This window comes from Ranitomeya imitator, chromosome 7 (genome assembly GCF_032444005.1).
Source record: "Ranitomeya imitator isolate aRanImi1 chromosome 7, aRanImi1.pri, whole genome shotgun sequence".
NCBI classification, from domain to species: domain Eukaryota; kingdom Metazoa; phylum Chordata; class Amphibia; order Anura; family Dendrobatidae; genus Ranitomeya; species Ranitomeya imitator.
Genome location: NC_091288.1, coordinates 21,073,075 through 21,099,493, shown reverse-complemented (window position 1 = coordinate 21,099,493; position 26,419 = coordinate 21,073,075). Strand labels below are relative to the sequence as shown.

The 26,419-nt window shown below is 41.5% G+C and overlaps 1 protein-coding gene across 1 annotated transcript in view; it reads left to right on the top strand.

Annotated features, from left to right (window-relative positions):
- LRP1B (LDL receptor related protein 1B) overlaps positions 1-26,419 on the top strand; it is a 1,659,362-nt gene that overhangs the window by 710,799 nt on the left and 922,144 nt on the right. The window contains exons 4-5 of the mRNA XM_069732880.1: positions 11,510-11,629; positions 17,197-17,325. Of these exons, the coding sequence (XP_069588981.1) occupies positions 11,510-11,629; positions 17,197-17,325 (249 nt within the window). The remainder of the gene's footprint in view (positions 1-11,509; positions 11,630-17,196; positions 17,326-26,419) is intronic.

The following is a 26,419-nucleotide window of genomic DNA, read 5'->3' as shown; positions in this document are numbered from 1 at the left end:
GTTGAACTGTTGAACAGTTGCGAGATATGCAGCCGCGGGGACTCGAACATATCTTTTGAGCATGTCGAAGACACTAGGTTAGCACCTGAGCCAGCTAGGAAAACACTGTATCCAAGCACATTTGCTCATTACTAATCTTCATCTAGGAGACATTTATGGCATATCCTGTCGATGTGTTACAAACGTAACCAGATGGGACATTCTTTTTAATTCCTCACTGTCTAGTATCTTATTCCAATTATCTACTGTAGGGGAGATTTCGGCACTAGGAGGCGCTGCGACTTTCCTCTTTTTTAAATTCACTAAGCAGAGATAAGTTCTGAGCAGAATGCATGCTGAGTTATTACATTATAGATTCCTAGGAACTTATAATATCAAAGTTGTAGATATCCCAGGTCTACTGAAAGTCTCCTGAGATACCGACGCTGTTGAATATGGATCTTTCAGACTTCAATGGGTGGACATAAGGTGTAAAGTGTGAAAAACTTCATGGTTTTTCTTTAGGAGCCTCACAACTAAGTTTAGACTTTGCTTAAAAAATGTTTCACTCCATAATAACACAATTTGGAGTTGAGGGAACGGATCTAGAAGAGAAGAGAAAACTTTGATTGGCTCAGTTGTTGGAAAGGTGAGATGGCTGTGTTGAAAGTCAATGTCCCATTGATTTCTTTTTTTAAACTAATTTATTCCTTATACTGATAAATATTTGTTTTCTGAGGGCTTATTCAAAAGTAACCTTTTGATGTGTTTTTTTTTGTTCATTAATTTTTTCCATGCAAAAAAAAACCCCACAGTATTTTACAGTAACAGAAAAATTAGTGCAATTTATAAAATTTAATTCGTAGGATTCATTATTCTCCTTACAATTTTTGACCAGTGCTGCATTTTTTTTTTTAAAAAAAGCACAATTTATCGATTCCTTCAGCTTTTTTTTACTGTTTTTTTTTTTTAGATGAAAGTGTCTTAGCCACAAAAGGACATAAAAACACAAAAATGAATGTAATTTATGCTGCAGTTTTTTAGCGTAAGCCTAGTTTTTCATGCAGAAAAAAATGTGATAAAAAAGCTACGTGAAGATATACCCTAATTGTATTTTTTTTTTTTTTAATCCTATTTTACGTACATGATTATGGGGCAGTTATAATGTCTAAGCTACTTATTGCAGCAGTTCAGAGATTTGCTTTACCGCAGCCTCATTGACTTTAGGGGACTCAGTACTGGAGAGTGGAGATGATTTACTGACTTCTATGGTGGAGTGTTGTGGTTGCGCCCTATGATCCACACAAATATTCCCGTATACCCCAGCCAACGAGGGGTGCCTCAGCTATTGTGAATGTGATATCTATATGGAGGTGTTCCCTGTTCTTGAAAATCTGCCTGTCATGATAGTCAGACCCATATACGGCTATTGATAAATGGATGGCAGCATTTTTCACTACTGTGCTGTCACACACTATCGCTAATGTTTATTCAGTGTTTTATGGCTTTTTTCACTATCTCTATTGCTGAGCTGTGACGACCTCTAAATATCCATATCAACCAGACTATGACTGCTGCATTCTCTGCCTCTGGTGTAGGGTATGATAGTCCTTCTTGATTGGCTATGCTATGTCGTAGGATGTTACATAGTTACATAGGTTGAAAAAAGACCTAGGTCCATCAAGTTCAGCCATTTTCCACCAATTGTTCATTTTGTCACTAAATTAACTATAACCCTTAATGTAATGTGTACTGCGGAAATCATCCAGCCCTTTTTTAAAAGCTGTCATAGATTTGGCGATTACTACCTCTTGTGGTCGGCATTCCACTGTCTGACTGCTCTAACTCTAAAGAACCCTTTCCAGTTTAGCTGTCGGAATCACCTTTTCTCCAGCTGTAATGAGTGCCCCCTAGTTCTCAGTATGGTCTTTGGAAGGAATTATTCATGTGCCAGTCCTTTGATTAAGCTCTTCCCTTAATTTGTTGAAATCAGCCGTTAGGTGTCGAGTTCCCACCTCTGCACAGGGGAATCTCGAACCACCTTCGCTGCGGTCTCCCATTCTTCTCCAGCCGCAGTGGAGCCTGCTCAGTGGAGACGTCAGTCCCAGCGTCTGACTCAGGCTGATACTGGGTAACTGGTTACTACTGTTCTTCCAGGCTCTGTCTTTGTAGCCAGTACTGGTCAAAGGCGAGCAGACATCTCTTGGACTAAGTCCGGCTTTTCCCCTTCTGAGCATGCCCAGGGTAAGACCTCTCATTGGAGGTCAGGGGTCACATGCTCAGATACTGCAGCAGCTCCCATTGGTCCTCTAGGAAGGTCCTGAAGTTGCTCAGGTACTGAAGCATCTCTCATTGGTCCTCTAGGAAGGTCCTGAAGTTGCTGCAGCTATAAAAGGTTCGGCCATGCGCTAGTATCAAACCAATGTCTATGAGCTCAGCGCCAGTGTGGTCATGTTTGGATGCTGTTAGGGTTTAGCTGAAATAAGCCCCTAGAATACCGGCACCTCCAGTGAGGAGTTTGTATGAGTGTATTCAGGGCCTTGGCTGAAATAAGCCGCTAGAATATTGGCACCTCCGGTGAGGAGTTGTTTGTCTGTTTTCTCTGTCGGCATGACCTCAGTTTGCTCTGGTTGGTATCTGTGTACCTCTGTGAGGTTAACAGGGCACAGCATCTTGTTCCTAGCGACTCTGTGGAATTAACGGAGTTCGCTTATCCAGCCATATAGCGCCGCCATTTGCAAGCAGCAGGTTTCTCTCCTGCACGGTGGACCCCGGGTTGCGAACGCACCTAATAATACATATATGTATATACTCGGTGCGTTCTGCCAACCCTAACATCAGCTTTCCTAAGTTTCCAGGTTTTGGCCTTTCCCCTTTTGATTGTTTGATTGAAAATTACATTGAAACTTACCATGTTATGATCACTGCTTCCCAAATGCTCCCTGACCTGAAGATCAGAAATTATATCTGACCTTTTTGACAGGACCAGATCCAGCAGATTACCTCCCATGGTTGGTTCATCTACCAGCTGAGAGAGGCAATTGTCCTGAACTGTAGATAAGAACTTGTAGCTTTTAGCACAACCAGAAGATTCTATGTCCCATTGAATATCTGCATAGTTAAAATCCTCCATTATTTGAACCCTATTACTGTTTGTGGCTTTTTAATTTGTTGCTGCATTTCATCCTCTACCTGTTCAGCTACATTAGGAGGCTTGAAGCAAACTCCAATAGTCCTTTGAGGTCCTGCGATGAGACTTCCCTGGCTGATGCCATATTCTGCTTTGTGCTAAATATTAGTGACTATTTTTGGCCAATTCTGGCAAATCAAATTGAATTGTTCAAATTTGCAGGGTCCAGTGAATTTCCTAAAATTGATTGATTTGCATTGAATTGATTCATTCACCTCTAAAAATCCTCCTTTATAAACGTTCTACCACTGAGCAGTCACTTATGCCGGGTTCACACTTGCGTACTGGGGCTTTTCGGAGGGCTGCGTACTTCCTCCTCTAAGCTATGCCCACATCCGCACTTCTTCGGTTCAGGTCCACCTACTTCTGTATGCGTCCTGCATACCTATCTTTAACATTGGGTACACAGGATGCACAGATGTATGCAGATGCATCATTTTGATGCGCCGGCTGTCGCACAAAAAGCAACAAGTTGCGTTCCAGTGCGATCTGTGGGCGCATCAAAACAACGCATCCGGATACATCCGCGTGTCCTGCGTACCCAATGTTAAAGATAGGTATGCAGGACGCATGCAGAAGTAGGTGGACCTGAACCGAAGAAGTGCGGACATGGGTGGAGCTTAACAGAGGAGGTACGCAGCCCCCCGCAAAGCCCCGGTACGCAAGTGTGAACATAGCCTTACCGAGTACTTTTGTTTTGTTTGTTTTGTTTTGTTGGTATGGAATAAAATTTCTTTGTGGACAAGCTCCAATTTCTATTCAAAGAAGATTCCTGTGCCACGTGATCTTGACTCTGGGGCGATCAACATTTGCGGTTTGTGTTTTTATATGGTTTTGCAGTAGAAAATTGATGACAACTTTTTATTCTATGGAAATCTTTTGTAACACTAAAATCTTTAAAATACTGAAAACTGAAACGTTTATTAAAGATAAATAAATAAATAGTAGAGAGCCTCCCCATGAAAGTGCCATGTTGAAAGTCAAGGTCGTATGTTAGGATTTATGTGGACGGAACCTTCTCTTTTGAAATCTAAGGGTAAGTTCACACAGGACTTGTTTGCTGCGTATTTTTGCTGCGTTTTTTATGCTAATTTAGGTGCGTTTTTGGTGCGTATTTAGTGTGTATTTTTGGTGTGTTTTTTTGGTGGGCTTTTTTTTTCTCTTTTTCTAGGCTAAGGTCCTTGGATTTTCAGCAGCAAAAAAGCAGCAAATAATGATACCTGCGTTTTGCTGCGTTTTTTTTCAACACCCATTCAAGTCAATGGGTGAAAAAACGCAGCAAAAACGCTGAAAGAAGTGACGTGCTCTATGTAAAAAAAACGCAGCAAAGCACAAAATACTGATCAAACAAAAAACCAATGTGTGTGCATGACATTTCTGAAATCTCATAGGCTTTGCTGGTGCTGTAAAAAGCAGCTGAAAATTAGCATTAAAAAAGCAGCAAAAATACGCAGCAAAAAAGTCCTGTGTGAACGTACCCTAAGGCAGCAGTTACACAGCGGCTTTTGCTCCTAACTTGCTGTAATTTCACAGCCCAGTCTGTTTTGCCTACTGCATTTCAGCTATACTATGTTCATTCTTGGATTTCCTCTTCATTCGGCTCATCCACAGATGTGTGTTACAAGATGAACAGTTTTAAACAAAAAAATATTTTATTTTACTCTTTCTGGAGTTTTTTTTTATGAAATACATGTCTATATGTGGCGGTGGGATTTGCATCCGCTTAGGGTGGTTTCACACTTGCGTTTTTGTCTGCAGCGTTTTTTGCACAAAAAAACGCATGCGTTTTTTTTCCTATATTTAACTTTGAAAACGCATGCGTTTTTTGTTGTACGCGTTTGGTCGCGTTTTTAAACGCATGCGTTTTTTTGCTGCATGCGTTCTTTTTCAGAAATTCAACTTGTAGTATTTTTGAGACGCGTTTTTTTGACACATAAAAACGCATGCGTTTTCATGCGTTTTTTTTGTGTCAAAAAATAGATTGGAGTCAATGGAAATGCATTTTTAAGCACATGCGTTTGTTTGCTTTAAAAACGCATGCGTTTTTATTAAAAAAAAAAACAGAAAACACACTGATATGCCACCCCCCACCATAAAGGTGATAAAGGGATCCTAACCCTAACCCTAAAGGGATCCTAACCCTAACCCTAACCCTAACCCTAAAGGGATCCTAACCCTATCCCTAACCCTATCCCTAACCCTAACCCTACCCCTAACCCTAACCCTACCCCTAACCCTAACCCTAAAGGGATCCTAACCCTAACCCTAACCCTACCCCTAACCCTAAAGAGATCCTAACCCTACCCCTAACCCTAACCCTAACTATTTCTGTTTATAGTGGGTTTTTTACTTTATTTTGATGATTGGCAGCTGTCACACATTTCTCAGCATGCGTTTAAAAAACGCAAACGCATAAAAAAACGCATGTAAACGCGTCAAAACGCTGCGTTTTTTTCACCACATGCAGAAACGCATGCGTCAAAAAAACGCAGCATTTGCACGCGTTTACATGCATTTTTTCACCATGCGTTTTTTTTTAAAACGCATGCGTTTTGAAATGCAAGTGTGAAGCCAGCCTTAATTGCCACCTAATCTGAGAGCAACATGATGTAGGGGCATACACTCTGATTTCAATGATGTGTTACTTACTGGGCTGTTTGCTGTGGTTTTGATAAAATCACAGTTTTATCAGCAGGAAATTATCAATTGTGATCAATTAGTCTGATCAAAATCACACTGATTAGTGTGATCAAAAAAGATCTTCTGATTCTGAAGGCGAAACTGATACAAAGCTTGTCACTCGCGTATAAACGGGTAGAATCGCGCAGACTGAAATTTCCTCTTCAGCTCCGCACGATCACAGGGGAACATGGCTGCCATATCTAATTAAGGCGCCCTTTGTTACATAGCCAAAAAATACAAATACCTTGTCCAAATCTTTTCTTTTAATTTATTTCAAGGTAATTTATTTTTACAGGGATTTCATATTATCTTAGAGGATTAACTTTAACAAGAGACATCATTTCACCTCTAAAGATCTTACATATCCTGCCTCGGGCGAAACAATTTGTATCTCGCGTCCCCTCTATTTACCGTCATTTCTTGCCAAGGATTATTATAACACTTTTATTTATATTGATCTTTTATTAAACTTTTCAATCTCAATCTCGTTCTAAGAATGTGTCTTGAAATAAAAACCTATTGATTTGATACATGTGGCAGTAATGGACTTTGCCTGGAAAACTGGGGAAAATGAATTACAAGAGATAAATTGAAGTATTAGTGTTTATTACATTTCTTCTTGAATTACATTTTATACATTTTTCCGTTCTTCAGATAGTTTTGTTATTAGTTTATATAAAATTGGAATGAATGATGTAGTGTTTTTCCCAGTAATAGTGCCATTCATGTCCATTGGTTAGCTGTTACAATGGGAGACATACAGGGGCATCTCACAAAATTAGAATATCATCAAAAAGTGAATTTATTTCAATTCTTCAATACAAAAAGTGAAACTCATATATTATATAGAGTCATTACACACAGAGTGATCTATTTCACGTGTTTATTTCTGTTAATGTTGATGATTATGGCTTACAGCCAATGAAAACCCAAAAGTCATTATCTCAGTAAATTAGAATACTTTATAACGCCAGCTTGAAAAATGATTTTAACATCTGAAATGTTGGCCTACTGAAATGTATGTTCAATAAATGCCCTCAATACTTGGTCAGGGCTCCTTTTGCATCAATTACTGCATCAATGCGGCGTGGCATGGAGGCGATCAGCCTGTGGCGCTGCTGAGGGGTTATGGAAGCCCAGGTTGCTTTGATAGCAGCCTTCAGCTCTTCTGCATTGTTGGGTCTGGTGTCTCATCTTCCTCTTGACAATACTCCATAGATTCTCTATAGGGTTAAGGTCAGGCGAGTTTGCTGCCAAACAGGCACAGTGATACTATTGTTTGTAAACCAGGTATTGGTACTTTTGGCAGTGTGGACAGGGGCCAAGTCCTGCTGGAGAATTAAATTTCCATCTCCAAAAAGCTTGTCGGCAGAGGGAATCATGAAGTGCTCTAAAATGTCCTGGTAGACGGCTGCACTTTGACTTTGGTCTTGATAAAACAGAGTAGACCTACACCAGCAGATTACATGGTTCCCAAACCATCACTGATTGTGGAAACTTCACACCAGACCTCCAGCAGCTTGGATTGTGGCCTCTCCACTCTTCCTCCAGACTCTGGAACCTTGATTTCCAAGGTCTAGTGTGAAGAGTGCCTGGGATCTCAGAAGGTGTCGGCGCCGGCGAACGGAGTCCATTTTGCATATGATATCCCTGCAGTGGGTTTCGTGAAAAAGGCTGCTGGAGGTGGCGCATGTGCAAACTGAGATCTCGAGAGACAAAATCTCGTCTCCCGAAATCTCAATCTGTGCATGCGCCGCCTCAGGCGCTGACACCTTCTGCGATCCTAGGCACCGCAGCATCGCCCTACCCCTGCCGCTGGCCTACTGAAGCAACATTCCTGCTTCCTGTGACCCCGCTTTACCGCAGCTGCCCCACAGGTGCGATACTATTAAAAAGGAATATAAAATGCACCACCATTTTATTTAAAAACTTTTTTTCATATATTTAACCCCAAAATTTGTAGTACGTCCTATGGTCCAGTGCGTCGAATAATCCACAAGATACATTTTTGTTTTCTTTAAAGTCCCCATAACTATTCATAACGAGAGCCTGTCCCTGATTCGTGCTGACCATTCCTCTTGTAGCATTAATCTTCAGGTTCCTGTAACCTTTCTGTAACTGGAACTAAACATTAAAAGAGTTATCTCAACTTAGAAGGTTACTTAGGGTAGGAGAAAACTGGTTGGGGAAAAATTGGGGATTCCACTGTCTAACCCCCCACTAACCCCCCACTAAATTGTAGAAATGGACTCTGAAGTACCAGTATAACATGGGTAATAAATGTAATGATAAAATAGGACCAATTTCTAAACAGTCTCTTGAAAGGTGATGTATCACTATTTTATTGAGCATGGAAGCATGGCTTCATCATAAACTGAAAATGAAACAAAAAGAGCTAACACTCTATTACTCCATCTGACCCCTTGCTGTGAACAGGTAATTGAAGTAGGTTATCTGATAAAGAGCAGACATGAAGTCTGTACAACAGTCTTTGAGGTGGTACTTTTGTCTCATGTGTAGATACCTATTCCTGTGTTCAAAAGAACTATAGGCAGTAGCGCTACTGCTATGAAGAATCATTCTATTGTGACCTATGTAGGTCCTTTAATTATAGGAGACATATTTTCGGCATTGTGACGCAGTTGCAAATATAAAGCATTTACTTACATCACTGTGCGGTCTGTGCACCAGCCGTGAATTAATATTGGCCAGATGGACAAAGTTGGATACGCCATGTCTCATATCTACAGAAAGCTAAAATCATGATAGCAAATATGGCATTTTACGTCCCACCTGGGACCTCCAGGAGGTCAGATATCCTAAGACTGAGGATCTCATAAATTTTGATACCTGAGCATATGATTTACCAGCCCCCTTCTAAAGGTACCATCACATTAAGCGACGCTGCAGCGATATAGGCAACGATGCCGATCGCTGCAGCGTTGCTGTTTCGTCGCTGTGTGGTCGCTGGAGAGCTGTCGCACAAACAGCTCTCCAGCGACCAACGATGCCGAAGTCCCCTGGTAACCAGGGTAAACATTGGGTTATTAAGCGCAGGGCCGCGCTTAGTAACCTGATGTTTACCCTGGTTACCATTGTAAATATATAAAAAAACAAACACTACATACTTACTGTACATTCCGGTGTGTGTCCCCCGGCCTCAGCTTCCCTGCACTGTGTCAGCGCCGGCCGGCCGTAAAGCAGAACGGTGACGTCACTGCTGTGCTTTACGGCTGGCCGGCGCTCACAGTCAATGCGGAAAGCTGACGGCGAGGGGACAGACACCGGAATGTGAGTATGTACTGTTTGGTTTTTTTACATTTACAATGGTAACCAGTGTAAACATTGGGTTACTAAGCGCAGCCCTGCGCTTAGTAACACGATGTTTACCCTGGTTACCAGTGAAGACATCGCTGAATCGGCATCACACACGCCGATTCAGCGATGTCTGCGGGAGATCCAGTGACGAAATAAAGTTCTGGCCTTTCTGCTCCGACCAACGATGTTACAGCAGGATCCAGATCGCTGCTGCGTGTCAAACACAACGATATCGCTATCCAGGACGCTGCAAAGTCACCGATCGCTAGCGATATTGTTGTTAAGTTGTTCAGTGTGAAGGCACCATAAGATTACCAACAGGCTAGTAAATGTCTCATCTGGTAAAAGCAAATACTCACTAGAAGTCATAGTTCAGTGCTGGGAAATACAACTTGCTGTAGGACTGCATTATATTCCAATCGGAGTGCTGCCCCGGCAAAGATCTGCATAATTCCAGGTCTAGTAATTTTCTTCTGCTTAGCCCTTTTATTTTTTATGCGACTGTATACTCTATTGTCTTGTTCCCTTTGTATATTTTATTTGTATTTATTTGTATATTTTATTTGCATCCCTTTTGTATATTTGTATAAACACAACCTAATTGTTGGATTTAATATATGAAGCTTAATAGCTTTGTTCCTCTTGTTCTATAAACCGCTCCCCTGAAGCCTCATGAGTAGCGATGTATGAGCATGCTTGCCACTGCTAGCATTTGGGTGCTCGATCGAGTAGTGAGCTGTGCTGAGTATTGCTTGGTTCTTCAGTGCTCTGGTTGAGTCTTTTAGCCCTAATGCCGGGAATCAGTCTCTCCCTTCCTCTCTCTCTTTCTCTTCTGATCAAAAGCCATCGAGTAAAAGTCTGCCGGAAAAATGCTTGACTTCGTCAATGACACGCATCAGGCTCGGTACTCAAATTGAGCACCCGAGCATTGCAAAGTACTAAATTTGAGTACAGAGCACTCGGACAATTTACTGCTCTCTCATCATTACTCATGAGGCTCTACATTACCAAAATGGGTGTCCCATTGGCCTGTATAAATGATTAGTTGGGGCAGATAGTATTTTCTGTAGTTATCATCAGTCAATTGTGTGATTGTCCTAATAAATGGAGGCGCCAGATTGCTGTCCATGACAAGATGAGAAATATTGGCGCATGCACACCACTACTTCTTTCATTGCCTATGAATATATCTACAGATAGGTGAAAGCTGATTGATCATTGGGCAACTCACGGCTAGGATCCCCACCCGTCATCAGAATGAGGCAATACCAGGCACAGTCACCAGCTTAGATTGGTGATGTTTCAACAAAAAAATGCAATGTTTTTGGTGCATTTTATATCCATTTGTTGACTCATAGTTGACAACTGTCCACAATGTATTTTGATGTCATAAATGGCACATGGAAAAAGAAAACAAAAGAAACAAAATAAAAAAGCTGTTTTTTGAACCTTCAAAGCATAAAGCTTTTTTTTTTTAAATATATAATTGATAGTTCTAAAATTGTAGCAACCTATACAATACAGTAAAATGTAATTTAAAATAAATGGTGAGGGGAGTAGTTAGTAAGATGCCAATAGATCATCCTGGTTGATGGGGAGGTGGGCAAGAAGTCACTTTGATTTGCAAAAGATATTTATAAATAAGACGGTGAATTAAATAATAGTCTAATCACAGATCTGGCATGGTGCACCGTACTATTCCAAGTAAAGGATAAATAAAAAATGTTTGTTTACATTATTGTTATTAATTTGCAATGTAATATCATTAACATATATGTTTTAAAAATTATTAATAAATAAAAATGAAAAAAAAAATATAAGAAATAAATGAATACAATCAGGAAACAAAAAAGTTATGTGTTTTGGAATGTGGAGAAGGAAGACTAAGATTAGAAAGATTAAAATTCTATTTGTGAAATTAACCCTAGGATTCATGGTAGAGCCTCATTGCACTCATGCATGAGATTTCCAGAAGTCCTACAATGACGGTGATTGTATCTAGACTGTCATTCCTACTCAGAATTATGATCAAAGGACTATCATGGCGGAAGAGACATCCCGCTGGACTAGTAAGGCCTCAATAGCATACGGCGAGCAGAAGATAAGTTAATATATAAAAAAGAACAAAAAAAAGCAACATTTAACAATGTACAGAAAATGCCTCACCAGAACAGAGTAATCGTGACGCCTCCCGATGTAGTAGTGATTGGGGACAGTCAGCGGGCCGGACAGGTTTCCTTGATGTATTTTTATGTTGGGGCCGGGGAATGCTCTTTCACACTTTCTACAGAGAATTGTTGGATAATTATATGTTTTTTCTTCTTTTCTGTTTTCTTTCAGAACTGCAATCAGCGTGTCACAAAAAGAGCTGCCAATACAAATGTGCCATCAGCAGGAACAGCACCCAGTGCTACTGTAGGGACGGCTATGAGCTAGCAGCCGACAGGAGGAGCTGTGCAGGTAAGGCGCCACTTATAGACGGCATCGTCCCAGTGATGCACCTTGTGGAAACGAGCGCCAGGAAAATGCATCCTCAGCAGCTCTAAATCTGCAGCTGGACTAGGCTACCTTGGCATTCCATGTATGATTTAGGGAGAATTTAGCTTGGTTATTTCCATAGCTTTGATGGCGCCATGACTATTTATGATGACTGCAGTAGCGATCCAGATATGAGAGAACAGCCGTCTCACTGAAATGTAGCACCTCGGTATCAGTGCCCGTAAAGTGACTCAGCACTGATTCTAAAGATTTTATAAATAGCTGCTGAACTGACACATAGCAAAAGTAGGACACAGTGCAGATGTAATAAAGTATGAGATAGATAATAGATAGATATTTATTTATTTTTATTTTTTTATACAGTACAGACCAAAAGTTTGGACAAACCTTCTCAGTTTAAGATTTTTCAGTATTTTCATGACTATGAAAATTGTACATTCACACTGAAGGCATCAAAACTATGAATTAACACAAGTGGAATTATATACTTAACAAAAAAGTGTAAAACAACTGAAAATATGTCTTATATTCTAGGTTCTTCAAAGTAGCCACCTTTTGCTTTGATGACTGCTTTGCACACTCTTGGCATTCTTTTGATGAGCTTCAAGAAGTAGTCACCGGAACTGGTCTTCCAACAATCTTGAAGGAGTTCCCAGAGATGATTAGCACTTGTTGGCCCTTTTGCCTTCACTCTGCGGTCCAGCTCACCCCAAACCATCTCGATTGGGTTCAGGTCTGGTGACTGTGGAGGCCAGGTCATCTAGCGTAGCACCCCATTCTCCTTCTTGGTCAAATAACCCTTACACAGCCTGGAGGTGTGTTTTGGGTCATTGTCCTGTTGAAAAATAAATGATGGTCCAACTGAACGCAAACTGTATGGAATAGCATGCCGCTGAAATATGCTGTGGTAGCCATGCTGGTTCAGTATGCCTTCAATTTTCAATAAACCCCCAACAGTGTCACCAGCAAAGCACCCCCACACCATCACACCTCCTCCTCCATGCTTCACGGTGGGAACCAGGCATGTAGAGTTTATCCGTTCACCTTTTCTGCGTCGCACAAAGACACGGTGGTTGGAACCAAAGATCTCAAATTTGGACTCATCAGACCAAAGCACAGATTTCCACTGGTCTAATGTCCATTCCTTGTGTTCTTTAGCCCAAACAACTCTCTTCTGCTTGTTGCCTGTCCTTAGCAGTGGTTTCCTAGCAGCTATTTTACCATGAAGGCCTGCTGCACAAAGTCTCCTCTTAACAGTTGTTGTAGAGATGTGTCTGCTGCTAGAACTCTGTGTGGCATTGACCTGGTCTCTAATCTGAGCTGCTGTTAACCTGCGATTTCTGAGGCTGGTGACTCAGATAAACTTATCCTCAGAAGCAGAGGTGACTCTTGGTCTTCCTTTCCTGGGGCGGTCCTCATGTGAGCCAGTTTCTTTGTAGTGCTTGATAGCTTTGGCCACTGCACTTCGGGACACTTTCAAAGTTTTCCCAATATTTCAGACTGATCGACCTTCATTTCTTAAAGTAACGATGGCCACTCGTTTTTCTTTACTTAGCTGCTTTTTTCTTGCCATAATACAAATTCTAACAGTCTATTCAGTAGGACTATCAGCTGTGTATCCACCAGACTTCTGCACAACACAACTGATGGTCCCAACCCCATTTATAAGGCAAGAAATCCCACTTATTAAACCTGACAGGGCACACCTGTGAAGTGAAAACCATTCCCGGTGAGTACCTCTTGAAGCTCATCAAGAGAATGCCAAGAGTGTGCAAAGCAGTCATCAAAGCAAAAGGTGGCTAATTTGAAGAACCTAGAATATAAGACATATTTTCAGTTGTTTCACACTTTTTTGATAAGTTTATAATTCCACATGTGCTAATTCATAACACATTTTGATGCCTTCAGTGTGAATGTACAATTTTCATAGTCATGAAACTAAAGAAAAATCTTTAAATGAGAAGTTGTGTCCAAACTTTTGGTCTGTACTGTATAGCGCTAATATATTCCACAGTGCTTTACAGTTTTGCACACATTATCATTGCTGTCCCCGATGGGGCTTACAATCTACATTCCCTATCAGTATGTCTTTGGAATGTGGAAGGAAACCGGAGAACCCGGAGGAAACCCAGAGGCCATTTTAAAGTCCAGAAAACAAGCATATGTCTTCTTATGCTTTGTATTGTGGACGTAACTGTAGATGAGGCTGTGGATTATGTAGATGTGGTTGGTGGTGCAGTGGTTTGACATGAACCCTGCTTGGCTTTTGCTGAGGACATTGTGCTCACTGAGGAACTGAGGAACATGTGTTGCTATGCAGCCGCATGCTCCGCTCCACAGTACCGGTGCCAGAGCTTGGATTTCACATGCGAGACACGGACGTGTTTCTCGCATGTGTGATCCCGGCCTAAGGAGGATTATTTGCCATTCAATGCTCCTCTGGGAAATTTAATACGCAAATTGCCTCTTCAGAAAAAAAGAGGACTTGAACTCTATAGCGCCACCTGTTGGTAGTAGCGATTCTACAAGTTGATTGATTGTGTCTTGTAGGATTGGTACTACCAACAGGTGGCACAATAGAATTGAAATCCTCTTTCTCTCTGAAGTGGCAATTTGCATTAAATTTCCCAGAGGAGAATTGCATAGCGAATAAGCCTCCTTACCTTGACAAGCCAGAGCTGGTATGTCACTCTCCACAAGGAGAACCATTACCCCTTAGACCTCAGTTCAGAGCCTCTCACCTAGCCAAATCAGTTCTCATCTTTTGCACTGACAAGAGCCAATAGCCCGAAACACTGTGTCTGCCAATTGAGATTCTGATTTGGCTTTTATCCTAAGACATATTGCAAGACTCTATAAAGGGTTGATTGTGACTTGTAGGATCGCTACTTCCAACAGGTGGAGCCATAGAGTTCAAGTCCTCTTTGTCTCTGAAGAGGCAATTTGCATATCCATTATCTATCAATCATCCTCTCTATCTATATATCTATTATCTATCCATTGTCTGCAGTGGGGGAAATAAGTATTTGATCCCTTGCTAATTTTGTAAGTTTTCCCACTGACAGAGAACTGAACAGTTTATAATTTTAAGGGTAGGTTCATTTTAACATTGAGACATAGAATATTAAAAATAAAATCCAGAAAATCACATTGTATACATTTTATAAATGTATTTGCATTTACCAGTGAGAAATAAGTTTTTGATCCCTTTGTTAAACAAGACTTAATACTTTGTGGCAAAACACTTGTTGGCAAGCACAGCAGTCAGACGTTTTTTGGAGTTGATGATGAGGTTTGTGCACATGTCAGGAGGAGTTTTGCTCCACTCCTCTTTGCAGATCATCTCTAAATCATTAGGATTGTGAGGCTGTCGCTTGGCAACTCGGAGCTTCATCTCCCTCCAGAAGTTTTCTCTGGGATTAAGATCTGGAGACTGGCTAGGCCACTCCATGACCTTAAAGTGCTTCTTATTGAGCCACTCCTTTGTAGCCTTGGCTGTATGTTTTGGGTCATTGTCTTGCTGGCAGACCCAGCCACGACCCATTTTTAATGTCCTGGCTGAGGGAAGAAGGTTGTCACTCAGGATTTTACTGTACATCGAACTATCCATTCTCTCATTGATGTCCTGTATGCTTAGCAGATAAACACCCCAAAACAGAATGTTTCTACATTCATGCTTGACAGTGGGAATGGTGTTATTTGAGTCATAGGCAGCATTTCTCTTCCTCCAAACACGGCAAGATGAGTTATTGCCAAAGACCTCAATTTTTGTCTCTTCTGACCACAGCACCTTCTCCCAATCACTCACAGAATCATCCAGGTTTTCATTGGCAAACTTCAGACGGGCCTGCACATGTGCCTTCTTGAGCAAGAGGACCTTGCGGGTACTGCAGCATTTTAAACCTTTATGGCGTAATGTGTTACCAACGGTTTTCTTGGTGACTGTGGTCCCAGCTGCCTTGACATCATTAACATGTTCTTGCCATGTGGTTTTAGGCTGATCTCTCACCTTCCTTATGATCAAGGATACCCCACGAGGTGAGATATTGCATGGTGCCCCAGATCGATGTCGATTGACAGTCATTTTGTGATTCTTCCATTTTCTTACTATTGCACCAACAGTTGTCTCCTTCTCACCCAGCGTCTTACTTATGGTTTTGTAGCCCACTCTATCTTTGTGCAGGTCTATGATCTCGTCCCTGACATCCCTATAAAGCTCTTTGGTCTTGCCCATGTTGTAGATGTTAGAGTCTAACTGATTAGACTAACTGTGGACAGGAGTCTTTTATAAAGGTGACTATGTAAGACAGCTGTCTTTAATGCAGGTAACGAGTTGATTAGGAGCGTCTAACTGGTCTGTAGACGCCAGAACTCTTAATGGTTGGTAGGGGATCAAATACTTAGTTTTCACTGCAAAATGCAAATACATTTATGTAAGTTATACAATGTGATTTTCTGGATTGTATTTTTGATGTACTAGCTCTCAATGTTAAAATTAACCTACCCATAAAATTATAGACTATTCATATCTTTGTCAGTGGCCAAACTTACAAAATCAGCAACGGATCAAATACTTATTTCCACCACTAGATATATAGATAAATAAAAAAATAAATACATATATCCATTGTTTGGATTCATATATTTTTATCTATCTATCTATCTATCTATCTATCTATCTATCTATCTATTACATAGTTATGTGCTGTTGAGCTCGGGTCTTAATGCACTGGTTTTATTCCAGCGACGTCTGATGGAATAGAGGATGCCATCTTGGAATGTAGTTTCTGACAACAGTATTAATGGAGCTGTACATATTAGATGGTGACTCATGTGGTGGTAAGATGTGGTGTTGAAGGCTCAAGAGGCTGTACTAAGAAAACTGTAACACTAAAGAAAATAGAAAACATTCTGTGGTTAATATATTTCTATAAAGGATAGTGGATATAATGTATATTATAATGGAAAATGCATTTTTTTCCTGAAGTAAACTCCCAAATCTGCTGCAGAAACACAGAGGTTAGTGATACAAGTCCAGATTCCTGACGGCACCACTAGGGAGAGCTAAAGAGCTCACTGCATCCATACTATAATATTATTGAATATCACCAGTATTCGTTAATCTCCTATGCTCCCCCTAGTGGTGGTTGTAGGTAGATAAAATGTTCTTTTTTGTAGAGGATTTGAAGGAAAGATGGTTTAAGTCATTTTTTAACCAATAATTTAGGAATAATGAATATTCACAGCATCTGACATTATGAACATGCAGGCATCTTCTTGCTAGGCTTTTAAAAGAAATAGATAAATATTACATGCATTATATAAATCTTTTTTTTTTTAATGTGGATTTTCCTATAAAGGTATCAGGTTCACCACAGAGAGTAAATGTCTCCGGCTGACATATATCTTTATTATTATTATTACTAGATTATTCATTGTATGATTTGACAATATATAATTCAGCTCGGTCTTTGGGCGCATAATGCGGAGTATGGATGATTAATCTCTCTCCGTCATGTCTCTTTCAGATGTAGATGAGTGCGCATTGTACGGATCCTGCAGCCAGACTTGTAGAAATACACAGGGGTCTTACACTTGCAGCTGTGTGGAGGGGTATATCATGCAGCCTGACAGCAGATCCTGCAAAGCAAAAAATGGTAAGTTCCCGTAACTGCGTGTGATATCTTGTGTGCAATTCAATTATAGGACAAGAATAAAATGTAATCTACAACTAAAATATACACAGGCAATAAGCAACTGTATAAAACACAAGTTACCACCAGTCATATCTATCTATCTATCTATCTATCTATCTATCTATCTATCTATCTATCTATCTATCTATCTATCTATCTATCTATCTATCTATTATCTATCTATCTATTATCTATCTATCTATCATCTATCTATCTATCTATCTATTATCTACGTATCTATCTATTATCTATCTATCTATTATCTATCTATCATCTATCTATCTATTATCTATCTATCTATTATCTATCTATCTATCTATCTATCTATCTATCTATCTATCTATTATCTATCTATCTATCTATCTATTAGGGTTGAGCGAAACGGGTTGAAAATATTCAAAAGTCGCCGACTTTTGGCAAGGTCGGGTTTCATGAAACCCGACCCGACCCCTGTGTGGGGTCGGCCATGAAGTCGGCGATCTTTTGAATCTAGAATCGGAATTCCGATACCGATTCCCGATATGTTTAAGATATTGGGAATTGGTATCGGAATTCAGATTTAAGTGTAAAATAAAGAATTAAAATAAAAAATACCTAATAGGAATATACTCACCCTCGGACGTGCCCTGCTTCTTTCCGGCAGCCTTCCTTCCTAAGAATCAGCCCTTCCAGGACCTTCGGTGACGTCGCGGTGACGTCGCGGCTTGTGATTGGTTGCGCGAGCGGTCACATGGGCGGCCGCGCGGCCAATCACAAGCCGCGACGTCACCGCGACGTCACCGCAAGTTCCTGGAAGGGCTGATTCTTAGGAAGGAAGGCTGCCGGAAAGAAGCAGGGCACGTCCGAGGGTAAGTATTGCGATATTTTTTATTTTAATTCTTTATTTTACACTAAAATATGGATCGCAGGGCCTGAAGGAGAGTTTCCGCTCCTTCAGACCCTGGGAACCATGGAAACCCAATGCACTGCATTGGGTTTCGGGTTTCGGCTGACCCCGACCCCTACTTTTTTATAGGATCGGCCGATTTCACTCGACCCGACTTTTGAAAAAGTCGGGTTTCGTGAAACCCGACCCGATCCTATAAAAGTAAAGGTCGCTCAACCCTACTATCTATCAAGTGAAAGACTCTTCGCTGATTACAAAAAGTGTTTACAAGCTGTGATACAATAACAAAGGGGGTACTACTAGGTACTAAAGGTACCTTCACACTAAACGACGCTGCAGCGATCCAGACAACGATCCGGATCGCTGCAGCGTCGCTGTTTGGTCGCTGGAGAGCTGTCACACAGACAGCTCTCCAGCGACCAACGATGCCGGTAACCAGGGTAAACATCGGGTAGCTAAGCGCTGGGCCGCGCTTAGTAACCCGATGTTTACCCTGGTTACCGTTGTAAATGTAAAAAAAACAAACGCTACATACTTACCTACCGCTGTCTGTCCCCAGCGCTTTGCTTCTCTGGTCTGGCTGTGAGCGCCGGGCAGCCGGAAAGCAGAGCGGTGACGTCACCGCTCTGCTTTCTGGCCGCTGTGCTCACAGCCAGACCAGAGAAGCAAAGCGCCGGGAACAGACAGCAGTAGGTAAGTATGTAGCGTTTGTTTTTTTTTACTTTTAGGATGGTAACCAGGGTAAACATCGGGTTACTAAGCGCGGCCCTGCGCTTAGTAACCCGATGTTTACCCTGGTTACCAGCGAAGACATCGCTGAATCGGTGTCACACACGCCGATTCAGCGATGTCAGCGGGAGATCCAGCGACCAAAGAAAGGTCTGGCCTTTCTTCCCCGACCAGCGATATCACAGCAGGATTCTGATCGCTGCTGCATGTCAAACTAAACGATATCGCTAGCGAGGACGCTGCAACGTCACGGATCGCTAGCGATATCGTTTAGTGTGAAGGTACCTTAACCATGCAGGGTGCCCAAACTTTTGCATGAGCCCATTTTCCTTTTTGTAATTTTTAAAATATAAAAGATGACAAAATATATATTTTTTTGCCTAAAATACAAAGGAAATGTGTCATCTTTGACATTAAGCCTTTAAGAGATCACTTAATTTTCAACTTGCTTATCTGTTCACAATAACAGTAATTTTTGACCAGGGGTGCCCAAACTTTTACACGCATTTTTTGTGTTTTGTTATCTCACAACCTGAAATTTCACAGCTGCAGCTGCATGATTTGCGACTGTTAGACAGCTTGATTACATGTGGGGATTCCCTAGCAACCAGGCAACCCCCACATCTACTCAGCCTGGCTAGCAGCTGTAAATCATGCTGCTGCATCAACAAAAACTGAATCGCCGAGCAGTCACAAATACTCAGAGACCACCCGAGCGTGCTCGGGAAAACCCGAGCAATGAGTATACTCACTCATCACTACAGTAGCAAAGAACATGCTTACAACTGTGAACATTTAGTTTTCTCTTTTTGTGATGCCATCAAGAAATATGACAAAATAACTGAAAACTCCAATGTGCATAGCTACTCACCCCCTTAAAATCAGTCCTTTTGTAGAAATTACAGCTGCAAGTCGCTGTGGATAAGTCTGTACAAGCTTTCCACTGGGATTTTTGCCCATTCCTCAAGGCAAAACTGCCCCAGCTCCTTCACATCAGATGGTTTCCTCTTGTGAGCAGCAATTTTCCAGTCTGACCACAGATACTCAATTGAATTAAGGTCTGGACTTTGACTAGACCACTCCAAAACATTTCCACATTTTCACTTAAACCACTTGAGTATTAATTTAGCAGTATGCTTTGGGTCATAGTTTTGCTGGAAGATGAATCACTGTCCCAGTCTCAAATCCCTGAAGACTGAAATACCGTATATACTCGAGTATAAGCCGACCCGAGTATAAGCCGACCCCCCTAATTTTGCCACAAAAAACTGGGAAAACTTATTGACTCGAGTATAAGCCTAGGGTGGAAATGCAGCATTTACCGGTGAATTTCAAAAATAAAAATAGATCATTATTTCCCCATAGCTGTGCCATATAGTGCTCTGCACCGTTCATTATTTCCCCATAGCTGTGCCCCATATAGTGCTCTGCACCGTTCATTGTGCCCCATAGCTGTGCCATATACGGTGCTCTGCACCGTTCATTGTGCCCCATTGCTGTGCCATATACGGTGCTCTGCACCGTTCATTGTGCCCCATTGCTGTGCCATATACGGTGCTCTGCACCGTTCACTGTGCCCCATTGCTGTGCCATATACGGTGCTCTGCACCGTTCATTGTGCCCCATTGCTGTGCCATATACGGTGCTCTGCACCGTTCATTGTGCCCCATTGCTGTGCCATATACAGTGCTCTGCACCGTTCATTGTGCCCCATTGCTGTGCCATATACGGTGCTCTGCACCGTTCACTGTGCCCCATAGATGTGCCATATACGGTGCTCTGCACCGTTCATTGTGCCCCACTGCTGTGCCATATACGGTGCTCTGCACCGTTCATTGTGCCCCATATCTGTGCCCATATACGGTGCTCTGCTCCGTTCATTGTGCCCCATTGCTGTGCCATATATGGTGCTCTGCACCGTTCATTGTGCCCCATTGCTGTGCCATATATGGTGCTCTGCACCGTTCATTGTGCCCCATTGCTGTGCCATATACGGTGCTTTGCACCGTTCATTGTGCCCCATTGCTGTGCCATATACGGTGCTCTGCACCGTTCATTGTGCCCCATTGCTGTGCCATATATGGTGCTCTGCACCGTTCATTGTGCCCCATTGCTGTGCCATATACGGTGCTTTGCACCGTTCACTGTGCCCCATAGCTGTGCCCATATACGGTGCTCCGCACCGTTCATTGTGCCCCATAGAAATCTCTGCCGCCGCTGCTGCAATAAAAAAAAAAAACACATACTCACCTCCCTTGATTGCAGCTCCCGGCGTCTCGTTCCGGCGCCTCCATCTTCCCGGCGTCTCTGCTCTGATTGATCAGGCAGAGGGCGCCGCGCACACTATATGCGTCATCGCGCCCTCTGCCTGAACAGTCAGAGCGCAGACGCCGGGAAGATGGAGGCGCCGGCCGGGAAGATGGAGCGGCGCCCGGCGGCTGGAACGAGGACAGGTGAATATGCTATACTTACCTAGTCCCAGCGATCCTCGCGCTGTCCCTCTGCCTGGTCTTCGGTGCCGCAGCTCTTCCTGTCAGCGGTCACCGGCACCGCTGATTAGAGGAATGAATAGGCGGCTCCACCCCTATGGGAGGTGGAGCCGCTTATTCATATCTCTAATGAGCGGTCCCACGTGACCGCTGAAGAGGGGAAGAAGCTGCAGCACAGAAGCCCGTGGGACGGCAGGGACAGCGCGAGGATCGCTGGGACTAGGTAAGTATACCTCAGCGCCCTCACCCCCTCACCCGCCGACCCTGCCACCCACATTGACTCGAGTATAAGCCGAGAGGGGCACTTTCAGCCCAAAAATTTGGGCTGAAAATCTCGGCTTATACTCGAGTATATACGGTAGGTTTTGCTTGGACCATTTTCCCTGTCCCTGCTGCTGAAAAACATCCCCATAGCATGATGCCATGATGCTGCCACCACCATGTTTCACTGTAGGGATAGTGTTCTTGGGGTGATGACTGTGTTGGTTTTTGCGCCAGACATTGTGTTTATCTTGGTGGCCAAAATGTTAAATTTTGGTCTCATCTGACCACATTACCTTCCTCCATACATTTGGGGAGTCTACTACATGTATTTTGGCAAACTCAAAATGAGCCTTACAACTTTTGTGTTTAAGTAAAGGCTTTTTTCTGCCCACTCTTCAAGTAAAGACCACCTCTATGGAGTGTACGGTTTATTGTGGTCGTATGGACAGATCTCTGTTTGGGAACTCTGCAGATCCTTCAGGGTTACCTTTGATCTCTGTGCTGTCTCTTTGATTAATGCCCTCCTTGCCCGGGCTGAGGGTTTTGGTGGGTGGCACACTCTTGGCAAGTTTGTTGTGGTACCATGTTCTTTCCTTTTGATGTTAATGGCTTTGATGGTGCTCCAGGCGATCATCAGAGATTGGGATTTTTTTTATAACTCAATCCTGACTTCTCCACAACTTTGTCTCTGACTTGTTTGGAGATCTCCTTGGTTTTCATGGTGCTATCTGGAGATCTCCTTGGTCTTCATGGTGGTGTTTGGAGATCTCCTTGGTCTTCATCGTGGTGTTTGGAGGTCTCCTTGGTCTTCATGGTGCTATCTGGAGATCTCCTTGGTCTTCATGGTGTTGTTTGGAGGTCTCCTTGGTCTTCATGGTGGCGTTTGGAGATCTCCTTGGTCTTCATGGTGTTGTTTGGAGGTCTCCTTGGTTTTCATGGTGCTATCTGGAGATCTCCTTGGTCTTCATGGTGGTGTTTGGAGGTCTCCTTGGTCTTCATGGTGCTCCTTGGTCTTCATGGTGTTTGGTTAGTGGCGCCTCTTGTTAATGTTGTTGCAGCCCCTGTATAGTGTATATACCAAAAGACCTTGTGACTCTTAGATTGAACATAGGTGGACTTCCTTTTACAAAGCATGTAACTTATGAAGGTAACTGCTTGCACCAGAAATTTTTAGGGGCTTCATAGGAAAAGGGGTGAATACATATATAAATGACAATTTTAAGCGATTTGATCCCCTAAATTTAATTTATGCCTATATTTTTCTCACTTCAGTTTACCAACTTCAACTATTTAGTGCTGATGCATCACTCACAAATCAGATTACAAAAATATTTAAACACAGCTTGTAATGTAACAAAATAGATGAATAGCCAAGGGGATGAAAACTTTTGGAAGTGATGGTAACATCACAATGCTGTATCCATGGTTTGGATAAGGCAAAAACTTTATTTTTTTGTCTTTTCCGCTTTAATGATGAGCTGTGACTAGACCCATTTTCCTTTTATTGCTGTGTTCGTGTGGTGTGAAAATAGCCCTAAATGTGACATCTGCATGGAAAATTGTCCCGATTGACGGCTGTAAGATAAATACGCTAAATGATGTGAGCACTCAGCGGGTTTTACCTATGAAAATGTTACTTAGAAGAAATCTAGAAGGAAAATGTAAAAATTTTTTATCATTTGAAGTAAATTTCAAGCAGATGGAGGGATGTATGTAAATCTTAGGATACAATGTAGAAACGCTTACCTGAAAATTATAGTCGTGTTCCATTTAAATAAATGATTAGCTGCGGTTCAACAATTTTACACAGTAATAGCTTTACTTTCCTGATATACAGCACAATTCAATTAAAATATGCTTCCAATAGCCATATTTAATTAAACATCTCCGCTGTGTCAAGGATTTGGGTTGATGAATTAACTTGACCTCTTTTTCTTTGACAGTACATTTTATTCAAATATTTTCTGCCTGGAAATCAGTCTTCTGCATTGATGCTAGTAATAAAAAGTACTCAATTACGGTATTTAGTATCGAAAAGTTCTGCGCATCTTATACAGTCTTGGCCGAAAGTGTTGGCATCATTGAAATTTTTCGAGAAAATAAATATTTTTCTCAGAAAATTATTGCAATTACACATGTTTTGTTCTACACATGTTTATGTGTTTGTATGTCTTGGAGCAACCCCCCAAAAAAAAACAGAGAAAGAAAGGCAAAGTTGACATCATTTCTAAACCCCCAAAAATGGGCCGGACAAAATTGTTGGCACCTTTCCAAAATTATGGGTAAACGACTTTATATCACTGAATCCCTGCAGCCAACGAGCGGCCGCTTCGTTCTCCCCTTCTACGGATGAAATTGACATCTGGAGGAAGTGAGAGCTGTGGCAAGTCTCTCACTTCCTCCGAATGTCTTGATTTGCACAAAGAATGGGAAAGTGAAGTCAGCGCTGATTAATCCCAGTGATGGCGTGACATAACAATGTCACACAATCACTTGGAAAGTCAGTTTCGGCACTACTGGAATGGCTACAATACCGGAGAGCAGTATAAGGGTTATAATTTTACTGGAGTGAAAAATACGGATTCAGGAGGGGTTGTCTGAAAAGTAGACAACTCCTTAAAAAGGTTACCTAGATTTTTTTCCCTAAACTTCTCTCATGCTGCACTTCCAGTAACTTCAGGAATGTTGTTTCTTTGACTTTAAATATTAGAGATAAAACCTGTTTGTGTTACTTAAAAATGGAATGAAAGATAAATACATAGCAAGATGATAAATATATAGATATGAAATACTTAAATAGATGTTTAAGAAATGATAAATAAAGAGGTAGATAGATACTTTAGATTAATAGACTGATAGACAAATAGATGAATTGATAGACAGACAGATATAAGGATATAAAATGAACATATGTGAAATAGATGTGGAAGGCGAAAAAATCAAATAGCGCCTGAAAAAGTAATATTATAAAAGTGGATACAGAGTTCAACGGCAAAACCAAACCTTACTAATATCCCAAAATAGAGCCAACACTCCATGGTTTAAAAACAAATTGTTTATTGACCCATTGTGGCAGCGATGTTTCGTTCCAAATGTGGAACTTTCCAATGCTGAAAAGTAAATGTGTTTATTTTGACGTTTAAATCTTAAGCAAAAATACCGCATCATCCCAAAAAATCTACCAAAACTCAAGAAAATGTTTGACACCTTATGAAACCGAGGAATCTTTAGAGGCTGAGACCCGAGGAATATAAGGGAAGCAGTGGAACTTCTTCCTTTTAATATTGTCACATACAATTTGATCATTCAAAGACTTAAAGGTCTAGAAATTTTGATGTGTTTCTCTTTAATCTCCTTTAATAATCCAAATTGGAGTTTTATGAGGCTTGAAATATATTTGGAAAATAAGTGTACATCGTCCTGACACAGGCGTCAGCGAGACAAGTCTGCGGTGAATGAATCGAGAGATTTCTGTTTTCCTCTCCTCTACATAATTCATTAAATCTGTCAACTCCTCGAAGTTGAAAGGAACAAGCTTTATACAAAGTGTAACAAGTTGGAATCAATATTGTGTTTTCAAGTAAAATTTCAGAAACGAGCTTTCATTTGCCTTTAGGCAATGAAACGAAAAGCCTAATTTGCCTTTGAGTTACGGGACACCTGCAACACGAGGGCTCATGATGGGAAATATACAAGTTCTCAGAAGTGTTCTACTATAGTCGGAAAGATCTGGATTCTGGAGCTGGATTTTTAGTAGGAAGGGTATAAAAGGCTATGGTGTTGAATAGGCCATTTATACTTTATTTCTTGACCGATTAGGCCCTTTTTAGAGTTAATCTAATAGCACAGTACTCCGACCTTTCACAGTTGTACAGAATTTTTTTTAGAAACCATTGCGTTGTTAGAATAATTTATATAAAAAAGTTAGCAAAAGTTTGGAATTGATTGGCCAGAAGACAGACAGATGCAAAGAGTCATTGTGGAGACATGAGGCTCAGTGGGTGCTCTCATCTGCTGACCCAAGACTGCATGGACCAGGGCTCATCCCATTGAAGAGAAAAAAATGTCCAGCTTCTCTTGGATTCTACATGCCTGGACACAGCGGGTCCGTGCTCCCGAAACTCAGCTTATGCATCACGGGTGAGCTGGTTTATATTTCTACACCAGGAAGGACTAGAATGAAGTTGAGCCAAATTGTGTAACGTTTTAAAAAGTAGAAATCAGATTAATACATTTAGAATCGTTAGACTTTACCCACAAAGCAATATACAAGCAAACAAAAAAAAACAAGAGAACACATATAAACTAGACATAAAAAAGCAAATAGAATAATGATCTGGTTGCGCACAAGCAAAAGGTGTAAAAACACACAAAACTAGACAAAAAACTGGCACAAAGGACTGAGTTGGGTCAAATGTTATAATGTGATCTCCCAGTGGTTGTGATGTGAATTGCAGCTTGTCCATGGTTTTGATGCTATGTGTGACTCAAGTCACGTCCCACAAACAAGCCATGAAGCTGTACAGTCAAGCGGTCCAGGGTCAAAAGCTAGGAGGGTATGTCATAAACAGATGGGTGGGACAAAGGTGTAGTGAGGTAACAGTCCAATGTTAGAATTCCAAGAAGGTAGTGGATCATGACAAAAGGGCTAGGCAAATGGATGGTCAAGGCAAATCCAAGGTCATGC